General features: G+C 38.0%; 1 protein-coding gene across 33 annotated transcripts in view; it reads right to left on the minus strand.

Annotated features, from left to right (window-relative positions):
* Positions 1 to 27,274, minus strand: part of KIF1B (kinesin family member 1B) — a 134,908-nt gene that overhangs the window by 52,304 nt on the left and 55,330 nt on the right. For 22 of the 33 annotated variants that reach the window (XM_070610855.1, XM_070610851.1, XM_070610841.1 and 19 more), the window contains 8 exons: positions 26,310 to 26,443; positions 19,265 to 19,344; positions 17,888 to 17,963; positions 14,467 to 14,546; positions 13,850 to 13,956; positions 12,954 to 13,037; positions 12,312 to 12,492; positions 12,114 to 12,186 (listed from right to left, as the gene is read on the minus strand). In XM_070610855.1, coding sequence (XP_070466956.1) covers positions 12,114 to 12,186; positions 12,312 to 12,492; positions 12,954 to 13,037; positions 13,850 to 13,956; positions 14,467 to 14,546; positions 17,888 to 17,963; positions 19,265 to 19,344; positions 26,310 to 26,443 — 815 coding nt within the window. Of the gene's footprint in view, positions 1 to 2,311; positions 7,116 to 12,113; positions 12,187 to 12,311; positions 12,493 to 12,953; positions 13,038 to 13,849; positions 13,957 to 14,466; positions 14,547 to 17,887; positions 17,964 to 19,264; positions 19,345 to 26,309; positions 26,522 to 27,274 lie in introns of those variants that run through there. The other 11 variants (XM_070610845.1, XM_070610843.1, XM_070610829.1 and 8 more) reach the window with 2 other exon arrangements.

Genomic DNA, 27,274 nt, shown 5'->3' on the forward strand with positions numbered 1-27,274 from the left:
AGCATGATGAGAAGGGATTGCACTCTTAAGGAAGTGCAAAAGCCCAGAGGTGGGAACAAACTTGGCAAGTTCAAGGAACAAAAGTCCAAAGGGCCTGCAATGTGAGAATGTTAAGTGATGAAGTCAGAGAGGCAGGCAAGAAGCCAAAACATGAAAAGTCTCACAGGCTATGGTAAGAAATTCAGATTTTAAAGTGCAATGGGAAGCCACTGGAAGCCACTGATAAGATCCGATTTTTGTTTTTAAACGATGATGCTGGTTGCTACGTGGACAAAGGATCATAGCGTTCAAGAAGAGAAGCAAAGTGGGGCCAGCCCCGTGGCCGAGTGGTTAAGTTCCCGCGCTCTGCTGCAGCGGCCCAGGGTTTCGCCGGTTTCGATCCTGGGCACGGACCTGGCACTACTCATCAAGCCATGTTGGGGCGGCGTCCCACATGCCACAACTAGAAGGACCTACAACTAAAAATTACAACTACAACTATGTACTGGGGCTCTTGAGGAGAAAAAGGAAAAATAAAATCTTTAAGAAAAAAAGAACAGAAGCAAAGAGACAAGTTAGGCTCCCATGGTACTCTAGGTGAGAGATGATGGTGCCACGATTAGGGCAGCTCTGAGGAGGTGGCACTTAAGGTAAAACCAGTGTCATCATTCTGGGTTTTCTGGTTAGGCTGTTTTTGACATCAGAGGCTTGGCTCCTTTTACTAATACTGCCTTCCTCTTTTAATGGCAGATTATAATTAGCAAGCAATAGCCAGAAGGGAGATATCTACGCCCCAGTTCTTGTCAACACCTCAATTTGCTCACCAACAGCAGCACTGTACAGACAGTCTAAGATCTATCCCTCGAGGGGTCCCACAACACCTATTCTTAGACCCGAGCAGCTCCTATTTTCTCCCAATCTCTCAGTCCCATCTTGGTCTCATTTACTTTACTTTCCAATCGTGATCCAAGCAAGAGCCTTCATCAACCTGTGGGTTGTGTATACGAGGTTTATTCCACCCATAAACTAATTCAATTCTACCTCCAAATTATCTATCAGAGTCATTCCCTCTCTACTTTCTCCCTGCCTTTGGCAAGCATCATTTCTTATTTAGTTCACACAGCAACTTCCCAACTGGAGCACTTGGCTCTGAATTTGCCTTCTTCAAACCCATCCTCCAACCCTAACTTTGGCCGTTTCTAAAATGGCCAAATGAATCTAATAATGCAATCTCCCCACATAAAATCATTTGGTACCTTCCCATCGTACTCAAGATAAAGTCCCAAACCCCTGGCGTGCCAGGATCTGGCCGTGTCACCCCAGCCCTCTCATCTTTTACGGCCCCTTGACACACAGCTGCTATTCTGACGACCCCAGGTTACTCGCCCTTCCCTAGACCTGACATGCTTCCCCCTTCCCCCGCCATTCTTCACTTGGAGAAATGCCCAGTTGTACTTTAGGACTCTGCTCTTGGCTCAGGGCTTCCTCCCTCAAAAATCTTCTCCCCTCACCCTATCACACACAACTATCACTGCACATATCATACTGCAGTGGACTCATCTGTGTCACCCTAGAAATGGTCGGCTCTTGGCAACTTTTCCACCAGTTTCTCCAATAGCAGAAAAACACAAAGTACCTGAAGGGAAAGAGCATGAGGCCTGAACATTCCTCTCAAGTTCTGAATTTCACATTAAAAACTAATGGGGGAAAAAAAAATCTCATGCAGATTTTCTTTCTACTCCATAATATATGATTGTATTGTTTTTCAATATAAAAAACGTCATGACCAAATGTTCAATAAGCCTCATGGTCCACTCCAGAAAAATCTTCTGCTTTGTCCTGTTTCACCTCTAGCATACCACCAATACTCTGGGTGGAGAAAAGCAGTGATTAAAGGAAAAAAGAAAAGCTAAACAGAGTTACTCAAAGCTTCTTAGAAATTTAGCTTCTATCTACATGAAGGGAAGTATACCACTTCATTTTCTAAAACTTCAAATCAAGATTATACAATAAAAAAATTGAAAACAGTTTAACGTAAACTCAAAGAAATCAGAAAGTGATATCTGATAACTCATTTATACTAGAAAAGTTTTTAAGTAAAATGTAGCATAAAGTAGGGGTTAAAAATCTTATTTAAGAAAGAATTTGAAAAAAAGAAAAGGGTAACAAAAGGAAAAGCTTTAAACTAATCAAGTTCATGTAGAAATATATATATATAAAAGATCTGGATCCATCTTCAGATGAAAAAGTAATAAATAAAAGTCAAGACCAAGTTTAATTAGTATCACTGTTTCACTTTTCCCTCCTCCCACATCACAGAGAAATCACACTCTTAAAAAATGATTTCAGCTTTTATTGAATGAGGACTTTATTTTTTAACATTACATACTAACTCTCCCTTTCTGAAAAGGTAGATCTTGCACTCAACAACAGTCTTCAAGCATTTTTTTTAAGAATCGGGGGAGAAATCCATAGTTTGTTAACAAGAACATCCACAACATCTTTTTACAGTAATGATGGGAGGAAACCAATACATTTCACAACCTAGAGTGGTTCAAACTATCTATAGCAGATTTAAAAATCTCAGACAGATGACATAAACTGGACAATTGTGAAAATTGCTCATAATGCAGAATCCGGCTCTAACAGTATAGAACAAATACGTGCTTTGCATTGTGCCTAAGAAGGCATCTTCATTAAGGTACACCAGGACACATTAGCTTTCCCTCCTCCCAGCCTTTTGAACAAATCAGTAAGGCGAGTCTACAAAGGACCAGTAAGGCACAGGGGTACAGCAGCTGACCAGAGGAAATCCAGGTAACTTCCTATGGTCTAATAGCCTTTAATGCAGACATGGGTGTGGCAAATCTGTGTTTTGTTTTTTCAGCATCAGCCTGCACCTAAAGCACGAGAGGTCACTTCAAGTCACTTCAATGGAATAAACCACACATTTCCAGTGAAAGGAGAAACAATTTGAAGCGCTAGAAAGAATTATGACAAAAATAAAAGAAAAGCCCTGTGGTTGAGACTTATTAGATAAACAGAATGTCTTTAACTCTCCAAGGAATACCATTTTGGTTTGTGAAACTATACCAATTAATTAGGACTCCTCTACATTTCCATTATTGTCAGATCACTGTATAATTTCAATAGCACAAACACTTTTCATTTTTCTATGATAATAGCTAGGAATACTTTAATAACATAATAGTTTAATGATGACCATTTCTCTTTGGTCTTATAGTATTTAAGCTTAGGGAGAGATACTGTCAAATTTAAAAAGAAACAAAGCAATATAGGCTACACTAATAGCTCACAAAAACAAAGCAAGGTCCTAGTTACTTATTCAGTGAAAGAGTCAATGAAATACTTTTATTCACACAAAGTTATTTTTTAAGTCAAGCATCTGCTCTGAAATGCATGAAGGGATATATATGGCAATCAATCAAACCTTGGTTCCTTTCTTCCTGGTCATGTGAAATTAAGGGCTCCTTTAGATATCTAAACATTTCAGCAATATGAGGGCAACTGGATCAGCAGACAAAGCACAAACACAAACCTAATTCTTTGGAATATCAGTGTGGGTATAGTGATTACCACAACCCACATTTCTAAGTGAAAATATTGTATTACTTTTCATTTTGCAATGTCACCTGATCACCAGTAGAAACCCATTCCCATTGTTCAGTGGAAAAGGAGGCACCTGCCCATAAGAAGATTAAAAGGCCACCATAAAAATGAAAATCTATAGGTCTATCCTATGTTACTTCAAGTTAGGGAAAATGAGAGCTCACTTTTGCTACAGAGTTGAAAGCTGAGTAATTATTATTATTAATATTAGAAAATTAAATTTTTGCAAGAAAGGAGTAGTTAACATATCTATGTCTAAGAAGAATAAAGAAGAACAACTGGGGTTTACACAAGATGCACTGAAGTGACTGACTTGAAGTAGCCTATCGAGTACATTCAGAACACATGGTACAGGAGATTGTCATCTCAATTAAGTCAACCCATTACAAACATCATTCACCCATGTCTAATCTGCCATAAAACCTCAGTTGAAGACTAGGACTAGTCTAGCTACGAAGGCAAAAATATCCCCCAAAGTTAATTGGAAGCAATTTTCTGTGCATTAAAAAAGCATTTTCTTAAAAGCAAAGAAAAAATACTATGATTAAAAATAATGTGTTCTAATAAAGCATAGTGCCCACACACAAAGGGAAAAAAAACCATATAATCACGATCTTTAAGGTTTCCTTGAATGCTAATTGCTATTTTGGCTGCAATTTTTCACACCATCTGGAAGACAAGAGTTTGACAGATGACTTAGGGTGACTTAGGAATCTTCAACAACATGAAGTCAGGCAATCTCACAGACATCTCCGGCTCTTCACACCACCTCTTAAAAAAGTTTCCGACAAGTTCAAGAGATGAGGAAGGATGTAGAAAACTATCCTTTTCTTCTCATTAAAATCCATCGTTTTTAGTGGATTCTCCCGAGAGGCAAACTGAGACCACAACACAATAAAATGAGGTATTGATACAACAAATGTTCATCAGGAAATCTCTTTCCTTGCTTGAGTATCTATGAGCATTACTACTATTAACCAAAGAATAGTTTATTATATATCATCTCCTTTATTCTAAACCCAAAGTTAATTTATTTCATTACTTCACTAACAAGTGAACATAAGCAGCACATAGTCATATGCTGTAGTGTTCTCCCCATGTCCCACCTCTTCCCTTTCTCCACCAAATAATCTCCCTATAAACTCATACACACTGCTCAAAGGAACATACAAGTATTTTGTTGGTATTTCTGTTGGCATGATTTTGGTGAATAGTTCAGTGTGTGTGTGTGTGAGAAACTATACGTTAAACTTCAAAATGCAAACCACAGACAGAAATCCAGATATGGTGCCAATTTAAAGATTTCAGTATTATGACAAATTTCATAAATATACTGATACATTCAAAAGAAAAAAAAACTACTGAATCAGTTCTATGTGAAATATAGAAGAAGAAGAAGATGTGGAAGTTCTGTGAAAGATGCAAAGCTGTGTACTATAAAATATGTCCAAAGACATTAAGTTTTGGCTTTTGAAAATTCAAATTATATTTAAAGAAAACAACAGACATGGATGAGAAATCCAAAGCTGTGCCCACACAGCTGCATGTTGTTATTTTTAAACTAATGTCTAACATTTATGGAGAAAAAATAGACATTTAGTTCTACATATTGAATTCCTCTTTTGAATGTCAGCATAAACTAAAAGGCAGGTCTTTCTGGATATCAGATCAATTTATAGGCATTATAAAAACATAAACTTACACCAAAATGAGTCTGTGTAAATAAGTATATTATCTAGGCACCAAGAAAGGAGGAAAGTGTCAGAAAAATAAAGGAGGTCTCAGTGTTTTGTCCAAAATTCCAGAAACTGCCCATGGTATACAAACAAAAGGGAGGTGTTCAAATATTTACCAGTGTTTTATGTTTTAAGAATATTAAAAATCAGTTAAAATATTTGTAGGAACGCAACATAAAATCATAATGTAAATAATAGGAACTCAAGGCCAAGGCTAGAACCAACTCAAATCATAAGCTAACATCGCCTGTTTCCTCCGCCAAGATTTCAAGTTTGTCCAGTAATTTATACTGTGGTTTCTCGACCAGCTTTGAGATTGGGTGCTGAGAACTGTCGCCTCATCCGTGGAGGTGTCACAAACTGGCTACAGTGGTTAGGTTTGTCAGTCTGCTTCTGATAGGAATTAGCTGTATTGCCCTCTAACTGACTACCAGTGTTATAATTACAGTAAGACTGACGATGTTGATGAATATGGCGCTTCGCCTGGAAAGTCTGCATATCAGCAGTAGGGTGACCACTGTGGGAGTTTAATGACTCTGAGGAGGCAGAAGCCTGGCTGCGCATACTTTTCGGTTGACCATTATTGAGAGAATTGCTTCTCCAGCGTAACTGGGGTGGCTGTTGTTGATTATTAATATGCTGCTTGCTAACTTGAATGTGGTCTTGACTTCGTGTGCCCTGAGAGCCCCACGGTAACTGGGGATCTTTAGAAGCTGCTCTACCCCCCTTTTCTTGGCTCTCCTCTTTATTTCCTTTCCTTCCGTCTTCCTCTTTTGGGATTCTAAGCTCTATAACTTCATCTTCTGTTATGATGATATGCGTCCCAGGACTCCAAGAGTTTCTGTGTTTAGGGTTGCTCTTAAAGGGAAACCGGGGCTTGCGGTTCTCAGGAGGAATGAACCTATGAGGCACATTCTGCCGACGAAGCTGCTTTGTTATCTCCTGCTGTTGCAGGTTCTTAAATCGAATTTGCTCTTGCCTCATCCAACGCAGACGTCCACGTCTAAAAGCTGGATCCCCATTCATCAGTTGGGAAACACGTTCTTCTTTCCCAAGTTCTCCACTGTCTCCTTTACTTACATCATTCTCAGACTTGCTACTGACACCAGCACCAACAGGTTCCTTTGCTTTGTGGTTTCCTTGAATTTTCTGTTCCTGAGATCCAATCAGTGGCAAGACTTTCTCCATTTTGAGCATTTTATTTCTTAAGACTTTTATCTCCTCATCTTTCATGTTATTTTGCTTTTTGACTTCTTGCAAAATATCTTCCAGCTTGTCTATATGAACCTTGAGGTCATCTACATCAGTCCCACCTTTACCACTGGCCATCACGTCTTCAATCTTCTCATCCCCTACACCAACAGTGTCCCAGACATCCCTGGCCACTGCCCTCCAGGAGTCCCGCTCATTGGGATCTTTCTTCCCATACATGGCACAAAGCTCTTTCATCTTAACAATGGCCAAGGCTTCAATTTCCTGCCGACTGTGTCTAAAATCGTTGAGAGCAACCTCGTAGCATATCTCTTTTACAGCCTGAATCTTAAGATCTGAGATGGTGACCCACTTGGAATCTTTACTGAGGCGCCTTCTCTGGGGAATTTGGTACATTTTAATTGGTTCTCGTTTCTTCCCACTGCTGGGGAGGCCACATTTTTTAACAATGGTTTGCAACTTGCTAGGAGGGAGCTTTTCTCTCAGAGAAGTAATCAGTTTCCAGCTCTCTTCACAGGACCTCTTGTCAGAATCGTCCCCGCTATCAGAATCCGCGTCCTTTGGAAAAACAAAATCAAAAAATGGCCCCAAAATAACCAAAATTAAAATATAAAAAAGGAAAATCAAACTGAAGAAAAAGCAAGCAAAAAAACCTTAACCAAATTTAAAAACAAAACCAAAAAAAAACTAAAAAAAAAAAACGAAACAAAAAAACCCTAAATGATGTGCAAGTCTATTAAGAGACAGGCATATGTAAATTATTATTAATATAAAGATTTGTTTGCTGCTTTAGTAACACTAATCCAAATTTCCACTGCCCGGTTTAAGTGATGAAATCTATAATCAAATTTCTTGGGAAGATTGACACAGTGAGTGAGTCTCTCACTCTAAGGTCATATGAAGTTATTAACAAAATGGTGTGAAATAACATCTCCGCTATCTCAAGAAAATGAAGTAAAACTTACACCCCATACATGCTAACACCCATGCAGCCACTTCCCCACATTTGCCTTGGTTATTGCTGTTGCTTCTTCCAGAAACTCTTTCCCCCATGAGTGAGCACAGATGCCATACAAGATGTGACGAGCAGGCGGATTAACAAAGGTTAGTAAGGCTGTAGGATGCCACATTTGTTTAGCTTTACTAAAAAGAGCAGCCCTAGAAAAAAGTTAGAATATAAGAAAGTAGAAAAAGAAGCAAACAGGGATGATGTTAAAAATGCTAAGAATCCCTATTAGCATTCCATGTGAGGTTTTTTATCAATCATATTTTTTCTAGAAGACGGTTTTGAAACTAGTCTTTCCATGAGCACATACTGGATTTGCTACTTTCTTGTGTCGTGTCAAATCAATCCATTTCATTTGGACATTAAAGTGTGTTACCCAGAGAACAAAGAAGCATAAAAAAGGATCCTTATAGTGGGTCTGCTATTTTGTTTTTTCACACACTTAGACCAACAAACACCTGACCTCTAAATTTTAAGAAATAAATTTCCAAAACATAAATTAAGCTAGGCAAATATACTTTCATTAAACATCATTTAAATTCCCCAGGTAATATTTTAATAAAGACAACTGAGAGATGTTTTCTATCTATGAAAACCCATGGCATTTCTAGGTATTAGAGGAATATCATTTTAAGTGACAACTCTTCCCATCAACACATAGAACACAAAGATCATCTTCTGCTTATGTAAAATGGATACACTTCAAAATGTTATCTCTAACACTGTCTTTCCAGCTATCTTTGCACTATTACCTCTTTTTCAAAAAACTTTACTTAGGCCTAAAACAGCAGCCAAAGTTCAAAACTACGTAGTTTCAAGAGCTATGGATAATAATCAATTGTTCTTAACTAACAGAAGCAAATCCTGATAACAGACATCTAAATGAAAGCAATGCTGGATTTAGAATTTCCTATGATGGATAGGATTAAGCAAGAATTTCTACTCAGGAGATAAAAGTTCCTGGGAAAAGAAACTAGCCACTAGAAGAGTAGTCCAAGGTAGTCTAGTAAATGAAAATATTCTTAATAGTCTCTTTTACTTGGCTGTGATTACCAAAATTATCTCTAGTATAGAGCTTAAAAAAAAAGAATCAAAACTGATAAAATAATATTTTGCTTTCTAGACCAAAGATTTCTATGTATTGTTACTTTCTTGGGAACAAAAAAATAACCTTTAACAATAATGACAATAACTTGGCCCCTGAATTTGGAGATGTTGCTACTGATTTGTATTATTTCTATTGGTCTGCAAAGTAGGTACTAAGCCCATTTATAACCCCCACCTATTTGAAAATTTAGCAACAAAAACCAGATAAAGCTAAATTCAGACACTATTTTTTCTTTCATCTTTAGTTTAAAAAATCAAAATGGTCAATCTTAAGTGATAAAAGATAATATTAATAAACATTACAGAAAAAGGTATGTCTGACTCCTAAAAAGCTTTTCTTGCAAATACGTATAATCTGAGTTTCACAGAACACAAACTCTGATTCTTCCCACATACTTAACTATCACTTTTTTTCCCCTGGTTTTCTTCTCCTTTTAAAATTGCTAAAGGATGAAGTGAATACTACCTAATTTGAGTAATAACAAATATTCTAATCATTGCTTTAATATTATGCTTGAGAGACAAAAGTTATGTCTTTAAATTCTAAAATAAAACATAAATAAAAGAGCCTACATAAATCCAAAAGAACTCAGATTAAATCAAGTGGCCACAATTTTATTTCTTTTTAAAATACTGTTTTAATGACTCTCTAGAATATGTTCTCCTTGTAGCTCAAACACATCATCCCTCCATCATTTAGTGACATGATACTAAAAACTCTGCATGCAAAGTTTATGTGCCAAGATGTATATCCTATCTCATGTCAAAAAAAAAGATTTAAAAATATTTAGATTCATTTATTACAGAGTTGGAAAAACTACTCATGTCTGGCCAATTTACATGTTACTAAATGATCCTTCTGTTTTCATTAAATACCAAAATGCAAAAAGGGTCTCCAGAAGACTCTATAAGAAGCTTATGCAAATAGAAGAGAGAAGACACCAAAACACATGTATAAAAAAGCAAGCTCAGAAAGGACTAAGTGTATAACAGAGCACTAACTATAAGAGAATGTTCGGCAATCTAACAATGTGACGCATTTGGGGAACTATCATAATAGAAAACTCAAGAGCCTGAATTCCATTTATTAATGCTGTCATTATGCAAAAATAATTATATATAGTAAACAGTAAATAAATATTTACTGAAAAATAATTCCTTTGTATCCTCTTAATGTTTATTCATAGGATGCATTTGAAATATATCTGTTGGTTGACCAATACAGGGTCATAAAAATATATCTTCCATTCAGTATCGTTACTGCTAGATATTCTTCAGGCTAAAGCATTAGAAATCAATTCCTCTTGAGGACAAGAAATTTAAGTGAATTAGACAGTTGGACTTATGGGAGGAAAGCAACCTCCTTGCTTTAAGAAGCTGCTCTTGAAATCCTCGTTTCCTTGGAGATACACACAGCAGATGATAACCAGAACCTGATTAGTTGCAGACTAAGTGTGTTCCCAGGAAACTAAATATGTCTTAGAGACATTTACTTTCTCTTTATTCAAAGGTCATCGTCTTTATTTCAGAGCATATATCTGATCACCAGCTCTTGGGTATAAGAGAGCACCTGCCATCATTATTCTTTGCCACCTAGTTAATTAAAGGTTGGTCCCAGGACCGGCAGCACTGGCATCACCTGGGAGCTTGTTAGAAATGCAGAATTTCAGGTCCCACTCCAGACCTACTGAATTAGCATGTGCATTTTAACGTGACTCCCAGGTGGCTGAGAAGCACTGCTTTATTGGACAGAACCCTGACTTAGGTGTTTAAGAGTGAGCAAGACAGCATTTTTTAGCCTTAGTTTCCTCAACTGTAAACTGGAGGTAATATTACTCATTTAATTTACACACACACCTACCAAAAAGCGTTGTTTCAGGAATCAAAAAAATGATGGATGTTACAGCTCTCTGTAAATTATAAAGCACTATACAAATACAAGGCACTATTGTTAATAATGAATACAGCTTAATTATACCTGTCCTTGTTTGATCTCTCACAGACCATCAGAGGCATGTTATTAAATGACACTACATTATTAAGATAAAAGGCTCCTTCATGTGTCACAAATCTTTCAAGCCCCTAACCACATTGTAGCTAAATCTTTGTTTTCATTAAAAACTAAATGCCAACTAGGCCTCCTAAAGAGACTCTTATCTATAATACTGCTATTATCTTGCTCCTAACACTTGAATTATTCTTACAGTCCATTCTTTTGTGGGCTTTACTATAATTTCCAAGATAACAGACTAACTGGTTTAACCCACTTCCAAGCCTAAGAACTGAGTTGCCCTGGAAAACGCTGCTTTTGCTCAAGTCCTTGGCTTTTCTGGCCCATTTAGCAGTAGCCTCTCTCCTCCAAAGTAGAGCATGGCTATAAGGCCATAGTGTACTACTGTAGTTTACATGCTGTATTTTACACTAAGGGAAGAAACTAGTACCCCTGCTTTCTTCCTAATACTCCCTTGTCTTAAAAGAAGTCCATAATCTTAAAAATGAGAAATTCCTAAACTGTATCCACAGTATCCAAAGATTTGTTATACCCTTTTCTTACATATCAAATGAATGCCAAGAAGCTTCTGCTAACCAGGGCTTTAACCAAAATTAAACCAAATTTGGCATTACCAAAATTGGATGGCTTTAAAAATGAAAATCTAACTAACAGATCAACTTATTTGTTCATGAGATTCAGTTTCTCTCAAACCTGGAAAATCAATTACCATCATAAAATTCTAAAGCCATTGGCGTTATAAGCTGTGACCTTTTCAGCTGCTCATCCAAACCCTTTCTCAACCCAGAGAAACCAGGCTTCTCTCTCCTATCTGACTCGGTTGTATGGCCCCTTCTTCTACTGCCATCCCATATGTCACAAAGACCCTAATTGAGAATTCAGACTCCATGCAGGGAGAAACAGAAAAGGATTAACACATGCAACTGTGCAGCAACACTTTTAGACACAGTTTAACTAAAAAAAAAAAAGTCTGTCCAGCACAAGAACAATCCCCAAGTCAGCCCAAGAGCAGAGAATTAGTACTATCAGGTGATCAGAAACAAAACCAAGGCAAACACCCACCAAACTCAATATTCAGAGTAATTATTATTATAAAAGAACCACCACTGATGCATACTCAAAAACCACTATCAAGAGGCAAAGGTTACCAAAAAGTTCCCACTATTTCCTCAAGAAGCACTTGGTTTTGATAGAAGTAAAGATTTGACTTTAAGACATAAAAGGCACAAAAGTAGTACCTTTATGGACAGTTTTTCAGGCTAAGGCTACCAGGAGATGTAAGTTCCTTCTCCACTAAGGAAATGAAAGAATAGTGAATGGTATCAATGAGAGCTAGATAAGCATTTTGGGAGAGTGCTCATCCGTGGAACAGGGAAGGTATATGAGACCAAGCTGCCCTTTTCCTAACAGAGGATGCAAGATGGACTCCTACCAGTCTCTGCTGCTCCAAGAGAAGATCTGCTTCTTCCTTCTCCTTTTTGTACAGAATCTCCATTTCCTGTAGCCTAGAAGGAAAAGAAAAACAAGAGAGGAAAGAATAAATTGTGACATCACGGAGCTGTTTCATGAATACTACTATATGTTTAAAAGAAGTGACAGTCATGTGGCTCACATCATATTTTTACATTACCTTTTCTCCATCTCTTGTTTCATATCAATTCCTTGTTTTTCCAGAAGCTCTCTCTGGGCAAATGTCCAGTCCACAGGCTCAGAGGGGGTCTCAGCAGAAGGAGTCTTCTCCCGCTCAGCCCGTGCTTGCTCCGGATGGTTAAAACGAAACACATGGTTTTTACCCATGATGATACGGTTTCCTAGCATAAAACAGAAACAAGGTTAAGGGGCCAGCCCTGGGGCCGAGTGGCGAAGTTGGCGTGCTCCAGTTAGGCGGCCCAGGGTTTCACAGGTTTGGATCCTGGGCGTGGACACGGCACCACTCATCAGGCCATGCTGAGGCAGTGTCCCACATGCCACAACTAGAAGGACCCACAACTACAATATACAACTATGTACCGGGGGGACTTGGGGAGAAAAAGCAGGAAAAAAAACAAAAAGAAAAGAAACAGGGTTAAGAAACCATTTTTTAAATGTATAGTATCTAGGTTAGCAACCTCACTTTCCCTAATGCAAAAAGACAGCTTCTGGAGTTTTACAAGAACATAAATCCTAATGCTGATTATCACTTTAGCCTTTAAACAAGGAGTTAAAAATCAAAGAGCTGCTCACACAAGCCAAGTGTTCTTTGCTGAAGATTTCAAACCTCTCTCAGTCTCACCTGAGCGTAGCTGAACAGGCTGGGCCACTCTCTTGCCATTTACGTAGGTTTCTGAGCGTTCACAAGGCTCTAGGGTCACGATAACTAAGAGGAATGCAAACTAATATTAGCATCACAAACCAGTGGAGTGAAATAACAGAAAGCAGATGACTATGAGGATTCAGGGCAACTAGAACACATTCCTGCAACCAACCAAATGGCTGAGCATCTATATAATAATTCATTTTAGGGTACCAGTACCCACTCCAATATAAGAGGCTATTTAGGGCTGTGGTTAAGACAGAAACATTTAAATGAATTTGACAAACCTCAGAAGAAGACAGGAAATGTTAGTTTAGGTGATATCTGACAGTTCAGGCTATAAAACTGAAAACCATCAGAAAATTTAAGTACAACATGTAGGTAACAAGCAGAAACTTAAGCTCAAAGGCTAATATTTTGATTAAGGAAGGAATGAATTATATAACACAAAAATACCATTAGTTTGTCATTGTTAATAACCTGGGCAAAAAATCAAGATTGACTTTTCCTTCCCTTTTAGATAAAAATAAATTCTACTGGGTTAAGACTAGAGGTCCTTCAAATCTTTCACTAGCCAGGATACTTGTTCCCTTTTTACTTGTCTATTAAATAATTAACATTCAAGACCAAGCCTAACTGCCTATGTCCTGCTCCGTTCTTGGCAGTAACAAAAAGACCTCTTTTGCCCAGGCTATTTTCATGTAAAGTAGCTATGTCTGTCCCTGCATTTATAAGCAGCCCAAGAAATTCTGCATTTTCAAATATTAGATTGTACAAGAAAGTATCACTGAAAGAGACAGGGAATACCAAGTCTGGGGATTTCTCATAATATAGAATAAAAAGATTATTGGAAAAGCTAAGCCAAGAACTCTCACCGTCGCCACTGTTGTTTCTCTCACTCCGAAAGATACAATGCTCTTCTTTAATGTGAGCCCCACTCAGCACGATGTCCTGGCGCCGCTCAGCATCTGCTTGGCCAACCCTGAACACAAGGGAAAGCGTTTCCCAGGGAAATTCAGACACAAAAAGCACTACAAACAATGAACCTCTTTCTCCCAAAGAATATTCTTTGGTATGTACAAAAGGTATCGCCTTTTTTTTTTTTACAAAGGCTTTCAAATGCGAATTCCGTTTTCATATATGATCAACCTCCCTACATCAGAATAAGAAACCAAGGAGCAATGATACACCAATGTAACTCACACAGCATTATAAAAATACACGAGTTAACTAATCTCTCTAACGAATTCATATAACATGTTAGAAGGAAAAAATTTACATAGGATCTTTTAGAGACAAACTACATGTTAACTGGTTCAGCAGGCTAAAACACATAATTTGGGCAGAGTAGGGAGAACAGTTTGTAACTATTTCAGACAGGAAAAACAGCAAATTATTACGACAAATTTTTTCAAAAGACAATTTCCCCTTAGTTATTCAATCATCCAAGAGAAAAGAAAACGTTAAGTGACCAAAGAAGAAACAAACATACCTTGTAATTCCATCTTTGATGTAATAAAGCAGGCACTCGGACATAAGTGGGTCCTCATTGAGGTTAACAAGATGTGGGGTCTGAAAAAGGTTACAGATTATCAATTATGAGCCAGCACCACTGAGAGGGCTGTGACAGTAACAGGGACCTACAGGAGGCTGACGGCTTCTTAGATTACCCACAGTGCCTAGAAGAGGGACTTCTTTGATTCCTAGTTGCAAGTTCATAACAAACAGAAAACACTCTCCACAGACCTCCCCAAACTGCACCAATGCACTCCATTTAAAAACATAAGTTCTGGGATAAAGAGCGAGATCCAACTCCTGATAAGGTCAAAGCATGGAGAACACAAAAGAAAAATTAGGACAGGATGATTCTTTGGGTGAGTTAATCATAATTTTTGTAAACATTTGGACAAAATCGTGAGGAGCAGCAGAATATGCCACTCCAAAATATGCCACTTTGACACTGATTATTTTGAGCTGAAGGCACTTGAAAAGCAACACATGCAGGGAGAGGCTTTCTCTGAACTCCCCTCATCTGCCTAAAGACAGATGTCCAAAAGGAGTGAAACTGTTGTAGATCTCCTCCAGGAGTTTCATCAACCAGGGAAGATGGATGACTATCCCATGAGAGGAAACCAAAAGTCGACTTCACACCCCTACAAATGTTGTCACAACTATCAATCCTCCCACTTACTCTTCTAAAGGCCCATTCAAATGATTTTTAGGGATCATTTACTCTCCCTCGAGAGGCCTATCTCCTCCCTCCCCTTTCCCCATTAAGATATTTAAGCCAGAATTCTAAGCCACCTGAGGGAGTTACTCATTTTTCCCTGGGTCTCTCCCATGTAAACGTGAGGTATAGATGTTAAACTTCTCTTTGTTTTTCTCCTGTTAATCTGTCTTTTATTACAGGGGTCTCAGCCAAGAACTCAGGTTAGAGGGGAAATTATTTTTCTACCCCTACAATCTCAAGAAATATTTAATTTTTCATTTACTTCATAAAAATGTCCATACACTCCCTGTCATTTCCCTCTCTAATTTTTATCACTTCTTCCATGGTCTCAGTTATTGTCTTTAGTTTATTAGTCTTTACCTTAAAGAAGAAATTTAAATTACTGACATTCAATAATACACACATCTTGTAAAAGTCCTCTTCATCTAATATTTCTAAAATCTTTTAATAACCAACCTTCTTTGGTGAAAATACCCCACTGGAATCCAAAAATAAGTCACATGGTCTTGGGGTCAAAATCTACTCAAGACAGTGCCAGCAAATGTGGAAAAATGAAACAACAGTCAGATGAGAGGGTTAAGAAAAGAGACTGCAAAAGATGATTAAAAAGAAATTAGAAAAACCTCTCTATCTTCTCAACTAGCATCTGCCTCTAGTTTAACAGCTTTGCTGGTTTCAAAGAGTCAAAGATCTGCGTGGGCAGCATTCCTTAAAACCCATCGTGACACTGGCCTAATAAAAAACTAATCTCAGAAATAGGTTCTTTTTTTTCTTTCTTCCCTTAAAAGTATCTCCCCCTTAGTTTTATTGAAGTATGATTGACAAATAAAAATTGTATATATTTAAGTTGTACAAAATGATTTTTTTAAGGTGTACAATGTGTCAATTTAATATGTACACATTGTGCAATGATTACCACAATCGAGGTAACACATCAGAAACAAGCCCTAAAACTGAATTCGGATGTGGTCAGTGGTGCATCCCCTCCTTCCCCGAGGAAGTCTAGAAAGTTAAAGCAAGATGGGTAAATTAAAGTAAGAAAAAGCCATGGAAACAGAGACCTCAGTTTGGAATTCTGGCTGTCTATACCACAACACTTATTTAAGTTATTTACGATTTGTGTTAAATGCCATATTTTTATAAGTTGCTACATAAAAATTTTCCCCAGTTCTTAACACTGAAAGGTTATGTTATAAAATACCATTAGATATATGCAAAGTCACAATCTAAACTCTATCAAACCTATAGCTGCTAAAATTTCTATAATTATAAGTAATATAGCTGTATAAATAATGTCTTACTGAAGGAAAAACTATCAAGCTGTGAAAATTACTGATCTTTGGCAATATAAACATATAAAAGACTCCTGTTATCATTCCAGTTCTACAATACGTACTAAAATGTCTTTAAAAATCAATCTTCTTTGTTAAAAAAAACACATCGGAATTTATTTAAAAAGTTACGTGACCTTGATAGAAAAACCTAACCAAAAGAATTCTAGCAAAAATCACAGGAATATTTCATGTCACATAAAACAAAATTACCAATGAAAACTCCCTACTCATTCTATGCTGACTGAGAGAGACCATCACCACACTCTTGCAGGAAGATGTGTTAAGTCTCCAACAGCCAATTTGAGATCATTTAAAATGAAGAACCATTTATCACTGGCATAAAATATTTATTTTGTACATCTATGTAAATACATGTGTTCTATTATTGTCACATAAATAAGTGTACACAAAATAATCATTGGATAATAGTTTTCCAACATCTAACAATAACTAAGGAGCAGCTTGGTTAAAAAAACAAAAAAACACCTTACTATTCTAATTAGCTAAAAGGTATCTACTACTGAACAACTACAACTAGGTAAGTAGGAAGGTAACTACTGGAGTCATTTTTTTTTTTTAAACTGAGACGGGAGCAGGCTAGAAGGATGAAGACAGGAACTGCCTTACTCAGTGGTGGTCTACAACACAAATTGTAGAAGCAAACTGAAGCAGTATTTTTCTACACAAACCTGAACAGTTGAAATTGCTTCCAAAGAGTTACAAATCAGGGTTGCTGGCATCTGTGGGAAAATCTACACAGAAAGAGCAGCCAAACTGAAGCAAGGTATGCTAGGTTAGGGTGGGAATTTAAGAGAAAGCAACAATGAAGATGATTAAAGGTACTCAATATGACAAAAAGATACAGATTTACTGCCTTGGGTTTTATCTTGTAAACAATAAACATGACAGGTATTTTGGAAATAGGCTCCCCTTGTACTATAAGATGAAGTCAGAAATATCCGAAATTAAGCCAAGTCTCAAGATAAAAAAAAAGGGAAGAGGAGGGGCCAATCCTGAGAGACATGAAGCACCTCAGTAACTAAGATGAAACAAAAAGTGTTTCTGGGGGCCTGCCTGGTGGTGCACTGGTTAAGTGTGCAGGTTCCGCTTCAGCGGCCGGGGTTCATCAGTTGGGATCCCGGGTGCAGACATGGCACCGCTTGGCAAGCCATGAGGTGGTAGGTGTCCCACATATAAAGTGGAGGAAGATGGGCACAGATGTTAGCTCAGGGCCAGTTTTCCTCAGCAAAAAGAGGAGGATTGGCAGCAGATGTTAGCTCAGGGCTAATCTTCCTTAAAAAAAAAAAGAGTGTTTCTGTTTGGTTGAGTTTCACAACATTCTTTCCTACCTTTTTAGGTGAAAAAACCCCCAGCGTTCCTCCATCTTCCCGAATGGCGACTCCCATCTCAGCCAACAAGGCCTCTCTAGAAAAAACAACAAGCCTATCAGAATACCAATACCAAAATGTCAAATCAGTCTAATATAAACTGGAAAATAAAGCATGCAAAGCAAAAACAACTGCCCATGTTTAAAGTCAGTAATATGAATATAAATGAATCTGCTTATCCCATCCTTAAGGAAAAATTGCTTTTAAGAGAAACAATACATTCAAAATAAATTATGCTCCTATGTTAGGTAAAGTTATATTCACCCAAATATGAACTTTGTCTCATCTCACTTCAGAGGCAGACAATAATTCATAAATAATATGTCTGCTAATATATAAAAAGGAAGAAAGGAGTATTCCTTAAGACTATACATCCAACTCAAGGAATAATTTCTTCAAAATCTAAGGCGGCAATCAGAAAGTAACTCTGATATATGGAGTATTATCTATAAATGTGATTTTCTCAAATGTTACATTCCCATGTCTACTATCATATTGATTCAGCAATTCTAACATCTCTATATACTAAATAAGAAAATTCTAAGTAATACATTTACTGTATCAGTATATTAGAACTCACTTCTGCCTTATATTCTGGGAAACTGAATTTGTTGTTGTTGTTGTTGTTGTTGTTGAGGAAGATTGGCCCTGAGCTAACATCTGTTGCCAGTCTTCCTCTATTTGGTATGTGGGATGCTGCCACGGCATGATTTAATGAGCAGTGTGTAGATCTGAACCTAGGATCCAAACCTGAGAACTCTGGGTCACTGAAGCAGAGAGCACAAACTTAAGCAAGACCCCACCGGGCTGGCCCCCAGGAAGTGACATTCTTAAATGTATATTTATTCAAATAGCAGAAGTATTATTTCGGGTTATATTCACCTTCAAGGTAGAGAACTACAAGGTTAAGACAGAATAGGGATTTTAAAGCTTGTAACTCAAACTACTTCACCTCTTATCAAAGAGGTTCTGGAAGAGAAAACTCTGAGAGACAATAGTTAGAACAGCTTTTTTTATTTGGTCTTTATCAAAGGCAGTCCTTTTGCAAATTAAAAACTCTAAACTGTTCAGTATCTTCCATTTTTATATGGATCCCTAGAAATATGTAGTATGATAACTATTTAAGCACACAACTCCCTAGGGAACATTTAAATATTGAAATTTCACTTCAAAGTGTAAATTCAACTGGCCATAAGTCCCTAACTGGATTTATTTTTTGTTTTGTGTTTTGGGAGGAAAGGTTCTTTGTTTTTAACTTCTATTTTATCTTTTCTTACTAAAAACAAATCCAAATTTCCTAGAAAATTTAGAAACATCCCCAGAGTTTAACCTCCTGACCTCTCCATTCTGATAGCCTCTGTTTTACGCAACTTCTCTTCCCAGGTTTCATTCAACTCAGCAATGATCTTCTCGGATTCCTAAGGGAGGAAGTCCACAGTTAAAGTTACAAGAGTCTTATAATTTAACATACCATTTCTAGGAAGGATAGCAAGAAGCAGATGATGCCCTTTGAGGATATGAGGCAGAATCTAATATGATGACACTCTTCTTTTCTTAATATGTAAAGTAAAAATCATAAAGACTAAGCCTACCAGTAAATCAGTCCAGATATATCAATTCTCTTAATTCCTAATAAAAATAACTTAATAATAAGAGAGAGAGAGAATGTGTGTGTGTAGAATGATGGATAAAATTAATATCCCAAAATGCAATGCACTATTTCTGACAGCCACTTCCACAAAAGAATAGTCCCTAAAGGTATTCCTTGCATTGTTTCACTATTATTTCACTGATGGGGTTCAGAACATGCTCTCCCAAAATAAGGCATACTGAATATTTCAAGCCGAAGTAAACTGAGAAATGGCAGGTGCAGGAAGGGCTCTCTGATCTCCTCCTGAAGCAGGTCATAAGACCCCCATGAGAGGTGCCCTAGGCCCTATACCTGGAGGAAAGGAGCATCCTTATCTCCGACAAGGGAAAAGGGACAATTGTCAAGAGGAATCTGAACAAACAGGCCTCACTAGGTCTCCCCCAGTTTACTACTCTTAGCTCATACTCCTTTGTCCTATCACACTTTCCTATGACTTTTCACTCTTCATCAAATTTAGCATAAAAATGCTCAGGCTTAACACTTCTTTGAGTCTTCGTTTCCTTATGAAGGCTCCTATGCCACTTAAAATTTTTTTTAAATAAATTTGTATGCTTTTCTTTTATTTTTTTTTTATTTTTTATTTTTTTTTTTAAATATTTTATTTTTTCCATTTTCTCCCCAAAGCCCCCCGGTACATAGTTGTGTATTCTTCGTTGTGGGTTCTTCTAGCTGTGGCATGTGGGACGCTGCCTCAGCGTGGTCTGATGAGCAGTGCCATGTCCGCGCCCAGGATTCGAACTAACGAAACACTGGGCCGCCTGCAGCGGAGCGCGCGAACTTAACCACTCGGCCACGGGGCCAGCCCCTGTATGCTTTTCTTTTATTAATCTGCCTTTTGTTACAGGGGCCCCAGCCAAGAACCTAGAAGGGTAGAAGGAAAGATATCTTTCCTCTCCTACGACACAATGCCCTCCTGAACACATCCCAACATGCAATATAGAAAGGTTTAGTACTAACCTCATTGGAAGGAATATACCTACTGAAGTAACCATTTCCTAGTCTCTTGCTGAGTGTTTACTGTATGCCAGAAATATAGGAACTAAAACATGTTTCCTGCTCTCAAGGAGCTTACTGTGTACTAGGCAGAGAGAAAAGTAATTGACGATTCATCCATTCAATAATTATATATAACCCCATTATATGCCAAGCCCTGTTCTAGGCAACTAGAGATACAGCAGGGATCAAAATTCCTACCTTCAAGAGACTTACATTCTAGTAAAGAGACTGAGACAACCAATCAATTTTAATCAGTAAGTCAAGTATACAGTATGTCAGACAGCAATAAGCGCTTTGGAGAAAAATAAAGCCAGGGAGAGAAAGAACGGTGGGGGAAAGGGAGGGGAGGGAGCAATTTGGAGCAGGGTTGTCAGGACAGAGCTCACTGACAAGCTTCTATGTGAGCAGAGACAAGGAAACGCAGGAGCTGCCACACGGGTATGTGAGGGAATAGGTGGGAAATGCCTGGAGTTTTCCAGGAAAAAGAGTGTGGCTACAGCAGAATATTTGAAGATTGTGAGCAGGTATGGTAGGGGAAAAAAACAGAACAGTGTGCCAAGTGCTAAAACTGAAGTATTCACAGGTCGTTAGGAGGGGGTGAATCAGTGCTGAGTGATACTAATGAACGAAGGACAAGGAGGAACTGACCAGGTGAAAAATGGAGGGAGGAGGAGTACCAAAAAGACGGATGAACATATGCAAAAAGCAGGGGAAAATGCTAGCCAGGGAGACAAAATTAGAAAGTCAGATAATGATGATGGTGAGATAGTAAAAGTGATGATAGTAGTGGTAGTGACTGAGGATGAAAACTCTTATCATTTAACAGGCTATTATAAGACGCCTCTGGGATCCCAAAACATCACTGTCTACATAGAAAGCAACTGGGAACATGTAATACAATAAAACCCTAAGGTAGACGTCTGCTGGTATTTGGTTTTCAGAACGAGACACGGGAGCATATAAAAAACCTAAAAGTAAAGACTCAAGGCAGCAGCTGCAAAAGCAAAGGAGTACGGGAGTCAGGAGAAACAAACAGGAGAGTACAATGATGATGAGAAGGAGGATGATAAAGAAGAAAGAACAACAACTAGCTAAGCTAGGCAAAGAGCAAAACTGATAAAAGTTAGAAATAGCATGGGCATCAGTAAAGTCAATATAAAGGGGGCCACATAGGAGGTACTCTTTCAGAAAAGAAAAGACGTGGTTACAAACTGGGAGAAGGTAGAACAAGTCTGCAGCAGGGGTGAGGAGGGTGGAGGGAAAAGAGATAAAAACCAGCTAACTTGGCTCTCATTAACCCTCCAAACACACACACAGGCTGAAAGACTAAAATAGCCACCTGAATGGCATTTTTACACAGGCCTCCAATAGTAATGATTAACATGAGGTGCATGTGCCACCCCAAAGCTACGTAAGGAAACAACACACCATGCTAGAGGGCCAGCACCAAGAAAAACCCATACAACTCCAGCAAAGAGTGAGACAGCCAGGAAAGGAAATGTACCAGGTACCAAGTGATCAATAGTGTTATTTATAAAGCACCACAAAGGCTATTCACCAACTCTAACAGAGTAGCATTAAATGCTTCTGCAAACGACAGTAAAAGGACAAGTACACCATAGGTTATGACACCATAACCTATATGATACTAAGGCTTATTAAAGACAGCTGGGTAGAAACCTTTACAATCTCAAAGTAACAACTTCAAAAACAAAGGAAGGAAACAACAGGACGCCCCTGACCAAACCAGAACACCTAGACTGGTGCTCATTATACAGAGTGTAGCCCATAAGCCAGTGATATTGATTATGGAATACAAATTGACCCACAAGATACTTAAAATATTTTTTTCCCCTGGTTAATCTTCAGAAAAACATCATGTCAGAACAAAGGTTTATCTGGCTGTGTTAAAGCTATCCTATTTTGTAGCAACTGTAAACTCAGCCCAAGGAAGAAAAGTTACTGTCTAGGAATCTTCTTACCATTTTGCTGTCAGCTCTAATGTGACCTCTCTAATTTTATTTACTACCTGGAAGATAAATCAGAACAAGATCTCTTTGTAGAAAAGAGATTTATTAAGCTAGTAAGGTACTATTTTTATTTTTCATTATAGCTTCAAGGTGCAATTTTTATGTTGTCTTTAAGCTATTTTTAAAAACTCTGAAGAAAGGTTAGAGAAAATGATATTGAGTGTCATAACAAAATTTCAGTGTTGGAAAAAGCCATTTATTCCCGAACCCAGAGATAAAGAAACTGAAGACCAGAGAAGCTAAGTGATTAACCCAAGGCCACACCACTCCCTGAGCCAGGTCTAGAATTGGGTTTCCTGACTCTTAGCGTTTTTTTCTTCAAGTAAGGCAGAATTGATAGTCTTTCAAGAAAATATTGAACAAAACAGCTCACCATAAATTAAGAAAAAGTGAAGGATACTCTTTCTTCAAATATGAATAACAAACTTAGTATAAACAAAATAAAAATGCCAATATGAAGATAGCTTTCAGTCTCTGAGTCACCAACTCACTCTGCAGGCAGGCCTGGCACACTGGTGTCCAGAGCTGCCTATAACCCATTCTAGAGGCCTAATCTAAGATTAAATTGAAATTGGGATTCACACTTCAGAAACGAGGAGTCAAGATAATCTTTAAGGGTCCTTCCTTCCTAGAGGTACTACATATAAAAGAATTCCAAAAAACACAGTGACATCAGTAACTTTATTTGAAGCTTCAAGGAATGTTGGGCTGAGGTATCATTCAATTTTGGTCTCATATCATATACGTCTAGCTATTTGTAGAGCACTGGTTAATAATTATGTTCATATGGCCAAACACAATTTAATCTTTTCATCATGACTCAGTTAAGATAGCAGAAAAAGGCACAGAACAAGACAGAAATATTTCCATGAAAAAAATTACAGTTTAAATTGTGATATTTAAAAGTTTAAAGGCTTACTACATGGAACATTCCTTGAACCTATCAGATAGCCAAGGTTTTACTGTACTGAACACAGCATGTTTCATAAGTGACTTCCAAGTGTGGGGCCCTCAGGCTGCCTAGCACAGCATTTGCCCTTGCATGCTTCTGTAGTGGATATTTATAGTCTAAGCCTAAGCAATGGTACTCATGGTACTGACTCTGATGCCAGACTAATAAACAAACACCAGAGCTACCACACAGTAGCTGTAGCTACATATTTAAAACCTTACTGAATAGGAATCCATATCAAGGATACATACAGTTCAACACAGTTTGAGTTGTGACTAAAAACTGAAAGCAATTACATTTCACTCTCTTGCTGGAGAGGTTTACGGAGGGCTCAAGATATTTATGGTGGGGTAAACATGGGTCTCTTCCATATGAAAATAGGCTATTCAATGAACAAAGCAGTAGCAACACCCTGTGTAAAAGTATTCTACCAACTGATAATTTCTTTAAAGTCAAAAATAAAGAGAAGCAAAGGGAAACAAAAAATTAGAAAAATGAATCAACCTCCTCTATTACTGTCGTCCATTACAGTATTTTTCTCTAGCAATGGCTTGTCTTAGGAACAGAGCTCCTTCACACTCAGCAATGAAATAGTCCAAAAATGAGAAATTCTGAAGCATTTCTATCCTACAACCACTGCCTTGCACTGTGGATGTATGATGTTATCTGCCTGCAGCATTAAAATGCAGGTCTGCTAGAATGGAATTCTCACCATTCACAAAATAGAGCAGAACTAAGACGCTTATGCTTTGGTGACCTACCACGCTGCATTAAAAACTCAAGATTGACTGCAAAACCATAAAGAAGCTATTTCCTAAAACAGGGAAAATGGAAGGTTTCACTTATTGGCTAAAAGGAGAATTAAAACAGAGAAATTTATTTTCTGATGAAAGTAACGTAGTTTTATTTTGTTTTGGGTGGGAAGTAGGGAGTTTGGGAGGAGGGATCCCTGAATAATGGCAGTGTTATTCCCTAGAAACTATTTGGAAGACACTGAGCGACCTAATTCTTCGAGATCTGGTTAATGTCTTGACTCCTAACATTCAACGTTATTTGCAGTTAGTCCCACTTGGCAATTGATAATTTTTTTCTTTTACACCACGATGTACATTAAAGGAAAATGTAATCTAATTTTTACACTAAGACTTTAATAAGCAAATAAGATTCAAAATCCCCAAAGAAAAAGAACATTTTACATTAAATAGTAAGTGAGAGATTTCACTTTCCCTTACCACAGAACCCCTACATTTCCCCCACTGACCTGAATAGAATCCTGCACAGCAACTTGGTCACTGATGCCTATTGTAATAAAATACATGAACAAAGCCTTCCTTCAGAGGGCTTCACTAATGTCTTTATTAACATTTCAATGTCAATTTTACAACAGCAGAAATCACCCTTCAATTTGCAACATTTAATGAAAAGATTTCTCACTCTCCCTCTCAACCCTTGCCAGGTATTCAAAACTTCACCCGCTTTCTATTAACATGTTCTGAAGGAAGACACAAGATCATTACTTTAGTTTCCAAAGCACCTTATTTTAGAAGTGAGTAAAATGCCAAGGGAAAAGGTAGGCTGATTACGAAGCAGAAGCCCATTTTTCACATAAAATCTTTTTCAGCCTCATTTGAAAACCAAAAAGAAAGTATCTGCCTTCTTCAATTATCAAGCTAATCCCCTTTTAGTGGTGAAAGGCTCAGCAAACCTTTCAGTCCTTAACTGTTCAGTTGGTCACTGTTGTCACCGGTCCTTGCACGAGCAGCACCATGCAGAACACTGACTGCAACATGAAGAGGACTGTCAGCTACAGACTCCTCCCAACTTCCCAGCTCCTCAAAAAGTCTCTCTGCCCTCCTCGCTTTTCCTACCCTGGCACTCCTGAAAACAAAGGCCAAAACGTATGGATCAAGGTGACAAGCAGGAAAAAAAAAAGCATCTGTGCTGCTGTCACAGTGATTTGATGGATAGCACCCCAGGTGACAAGTGTCTGCTCTCACTGTAGTCACTGAGGGGAGAGGAAGAACCTCTGAGTCAGAGGGCTTTGCTGTTCCTAACTTTTATGCTCACTGAGAGAGACAAAAAAGTACCTGACAGAGCCAGCAACAGGCTGGAAAAGCAAACCTGGGCACCATGGCAGGTGACCTGCACATCTAAGACTCAAGCACACAGCACTAAGGCCCATGACACCAAGTGCACCAGCACAGGAAGAGGGAGCTCTTCCACAGCAGCGATCACAGGGTTGCAAGGCTTTCTATGAACTTCCAGAAGGTATCATTTCACGTGTCTCTGAATAAATCTGTTACAGCTGCTCTTTCTCTGATACAGAAAGTTCAAACTTTCTTTTGATTGTATATTTATTTTACTAACAGAAGCATGGCTCTATGTAAATTTCGTCTTCAAATGAAACCAGGTGTTTCCAACGAATTAATCAGTTTCCAACTAAATTTCTAGTGAAACAATTTCACTGTGACTTATAAACTAACTCAGAATTAAAGTACCTACTTATCAGTTACTTTACATGGCCAACCTATGATCTGCCCATGCATTTCTCCCATCTCTGCCTGGCCATATCAGACTCAAGCATTCTGGTGAAAAGAAATTAATTATCTTAGAAAGCAGCAAACTGCACTTTCAGGACACCTGTAAGAGAAAGTTCTTCTATGTGCTGAATCAAATTCTCAGTAATTATCAGTCCTAATTCTGCCTTGTGGAGCTACACAGAATACTTCTCATTCAGTCTGAAGTTTTAGTTACCTTTAGACGTTCGATGGCTTCCTCTCCTCCAGGTGTAGACATGATCCTCTCCTGAATACTGGTCACAGATGTTAAGCCCACTTGACTATTGAGTGAGCAGGAAGATGGAGATGAAGTAAGGGACCCCATGGATGCTGTGGAAAAATTGCCAGGGCGTTGATTCTCAGAGGCTAGCAAGTACCTATGCTTATTGTTCTGAAAATCTTTCAGATCTGGGAGACAGAAAGAAGGGAAAGCAGAAAAAGTGGAAAGGAGGGAAAGGAGCAGAGGAAGAAAAAAGACAGGAAGGAACACCAGTGTAAGAAAGGACAGTATTAAAGCGCCAAGACAAAGACACGTTATAATACAAAGGCAAATTATAATTGTTCTAGATGGCAGTTCTAAAACATGTCTGTCTTTAATACTGGTATCTAGAGGTTAAGAACCACTTCTGAATTTAGAAACTAAACAGTTCCAGTGTGGGCTAATGTTGTATCTGGTGGAGGGTAACCAGAACCTGAAAGGTTACTCCTTAGGCAGTCTCCCTAAACAGCCATGCTATTGTTCCTTCTGTGGCTCCAAATCTACAATTTCTTAGTTTTACACAACTCTTAAATCCCAGTAGTTTCTAACAGTTAAGGGAAAAAGATGATCATTTATTTATCAATAATAATATATATCAGCCTAGCCCAGTGTTTTATGGCATTCCCAAATTCCCAAGCAAAAATTCCCAAGAAAATTCTATAGTTGGAACAAAAATCTGAGCACTTAGTAGTGGTGTCCTTCGTATAGCAACATTTCAACATGCTAATCAAATATTTTTAAATATGCCTTTTAAAAAAGGAGAGGTAAGTGTAGAAATGACAGGAATTTTGTGTAAGTCCTGGTTAAGAACTCAGGGCCGACTGATTGCCTCAAAAGGCAAGAAGAGTCAGCAAATTAACGAATTTGGTGTAGTTTACATTCAATTATTAGAGCAAGCAAAA

The sequence above is a fragment of the Equus przewalskii genome, chromosome 2 (assembly GCF_037783145.1).
Source record: "Equus przewalskii isolate Varuska chromosome 2, EquPr2, whole genome shotgun sequence".
Classification (NCBI taxonomy): Eukaryota; Metazoa; Chordata; class Mammalia; order Perissodactyla; family Equidae; genus Equus; species Equus przewalskii.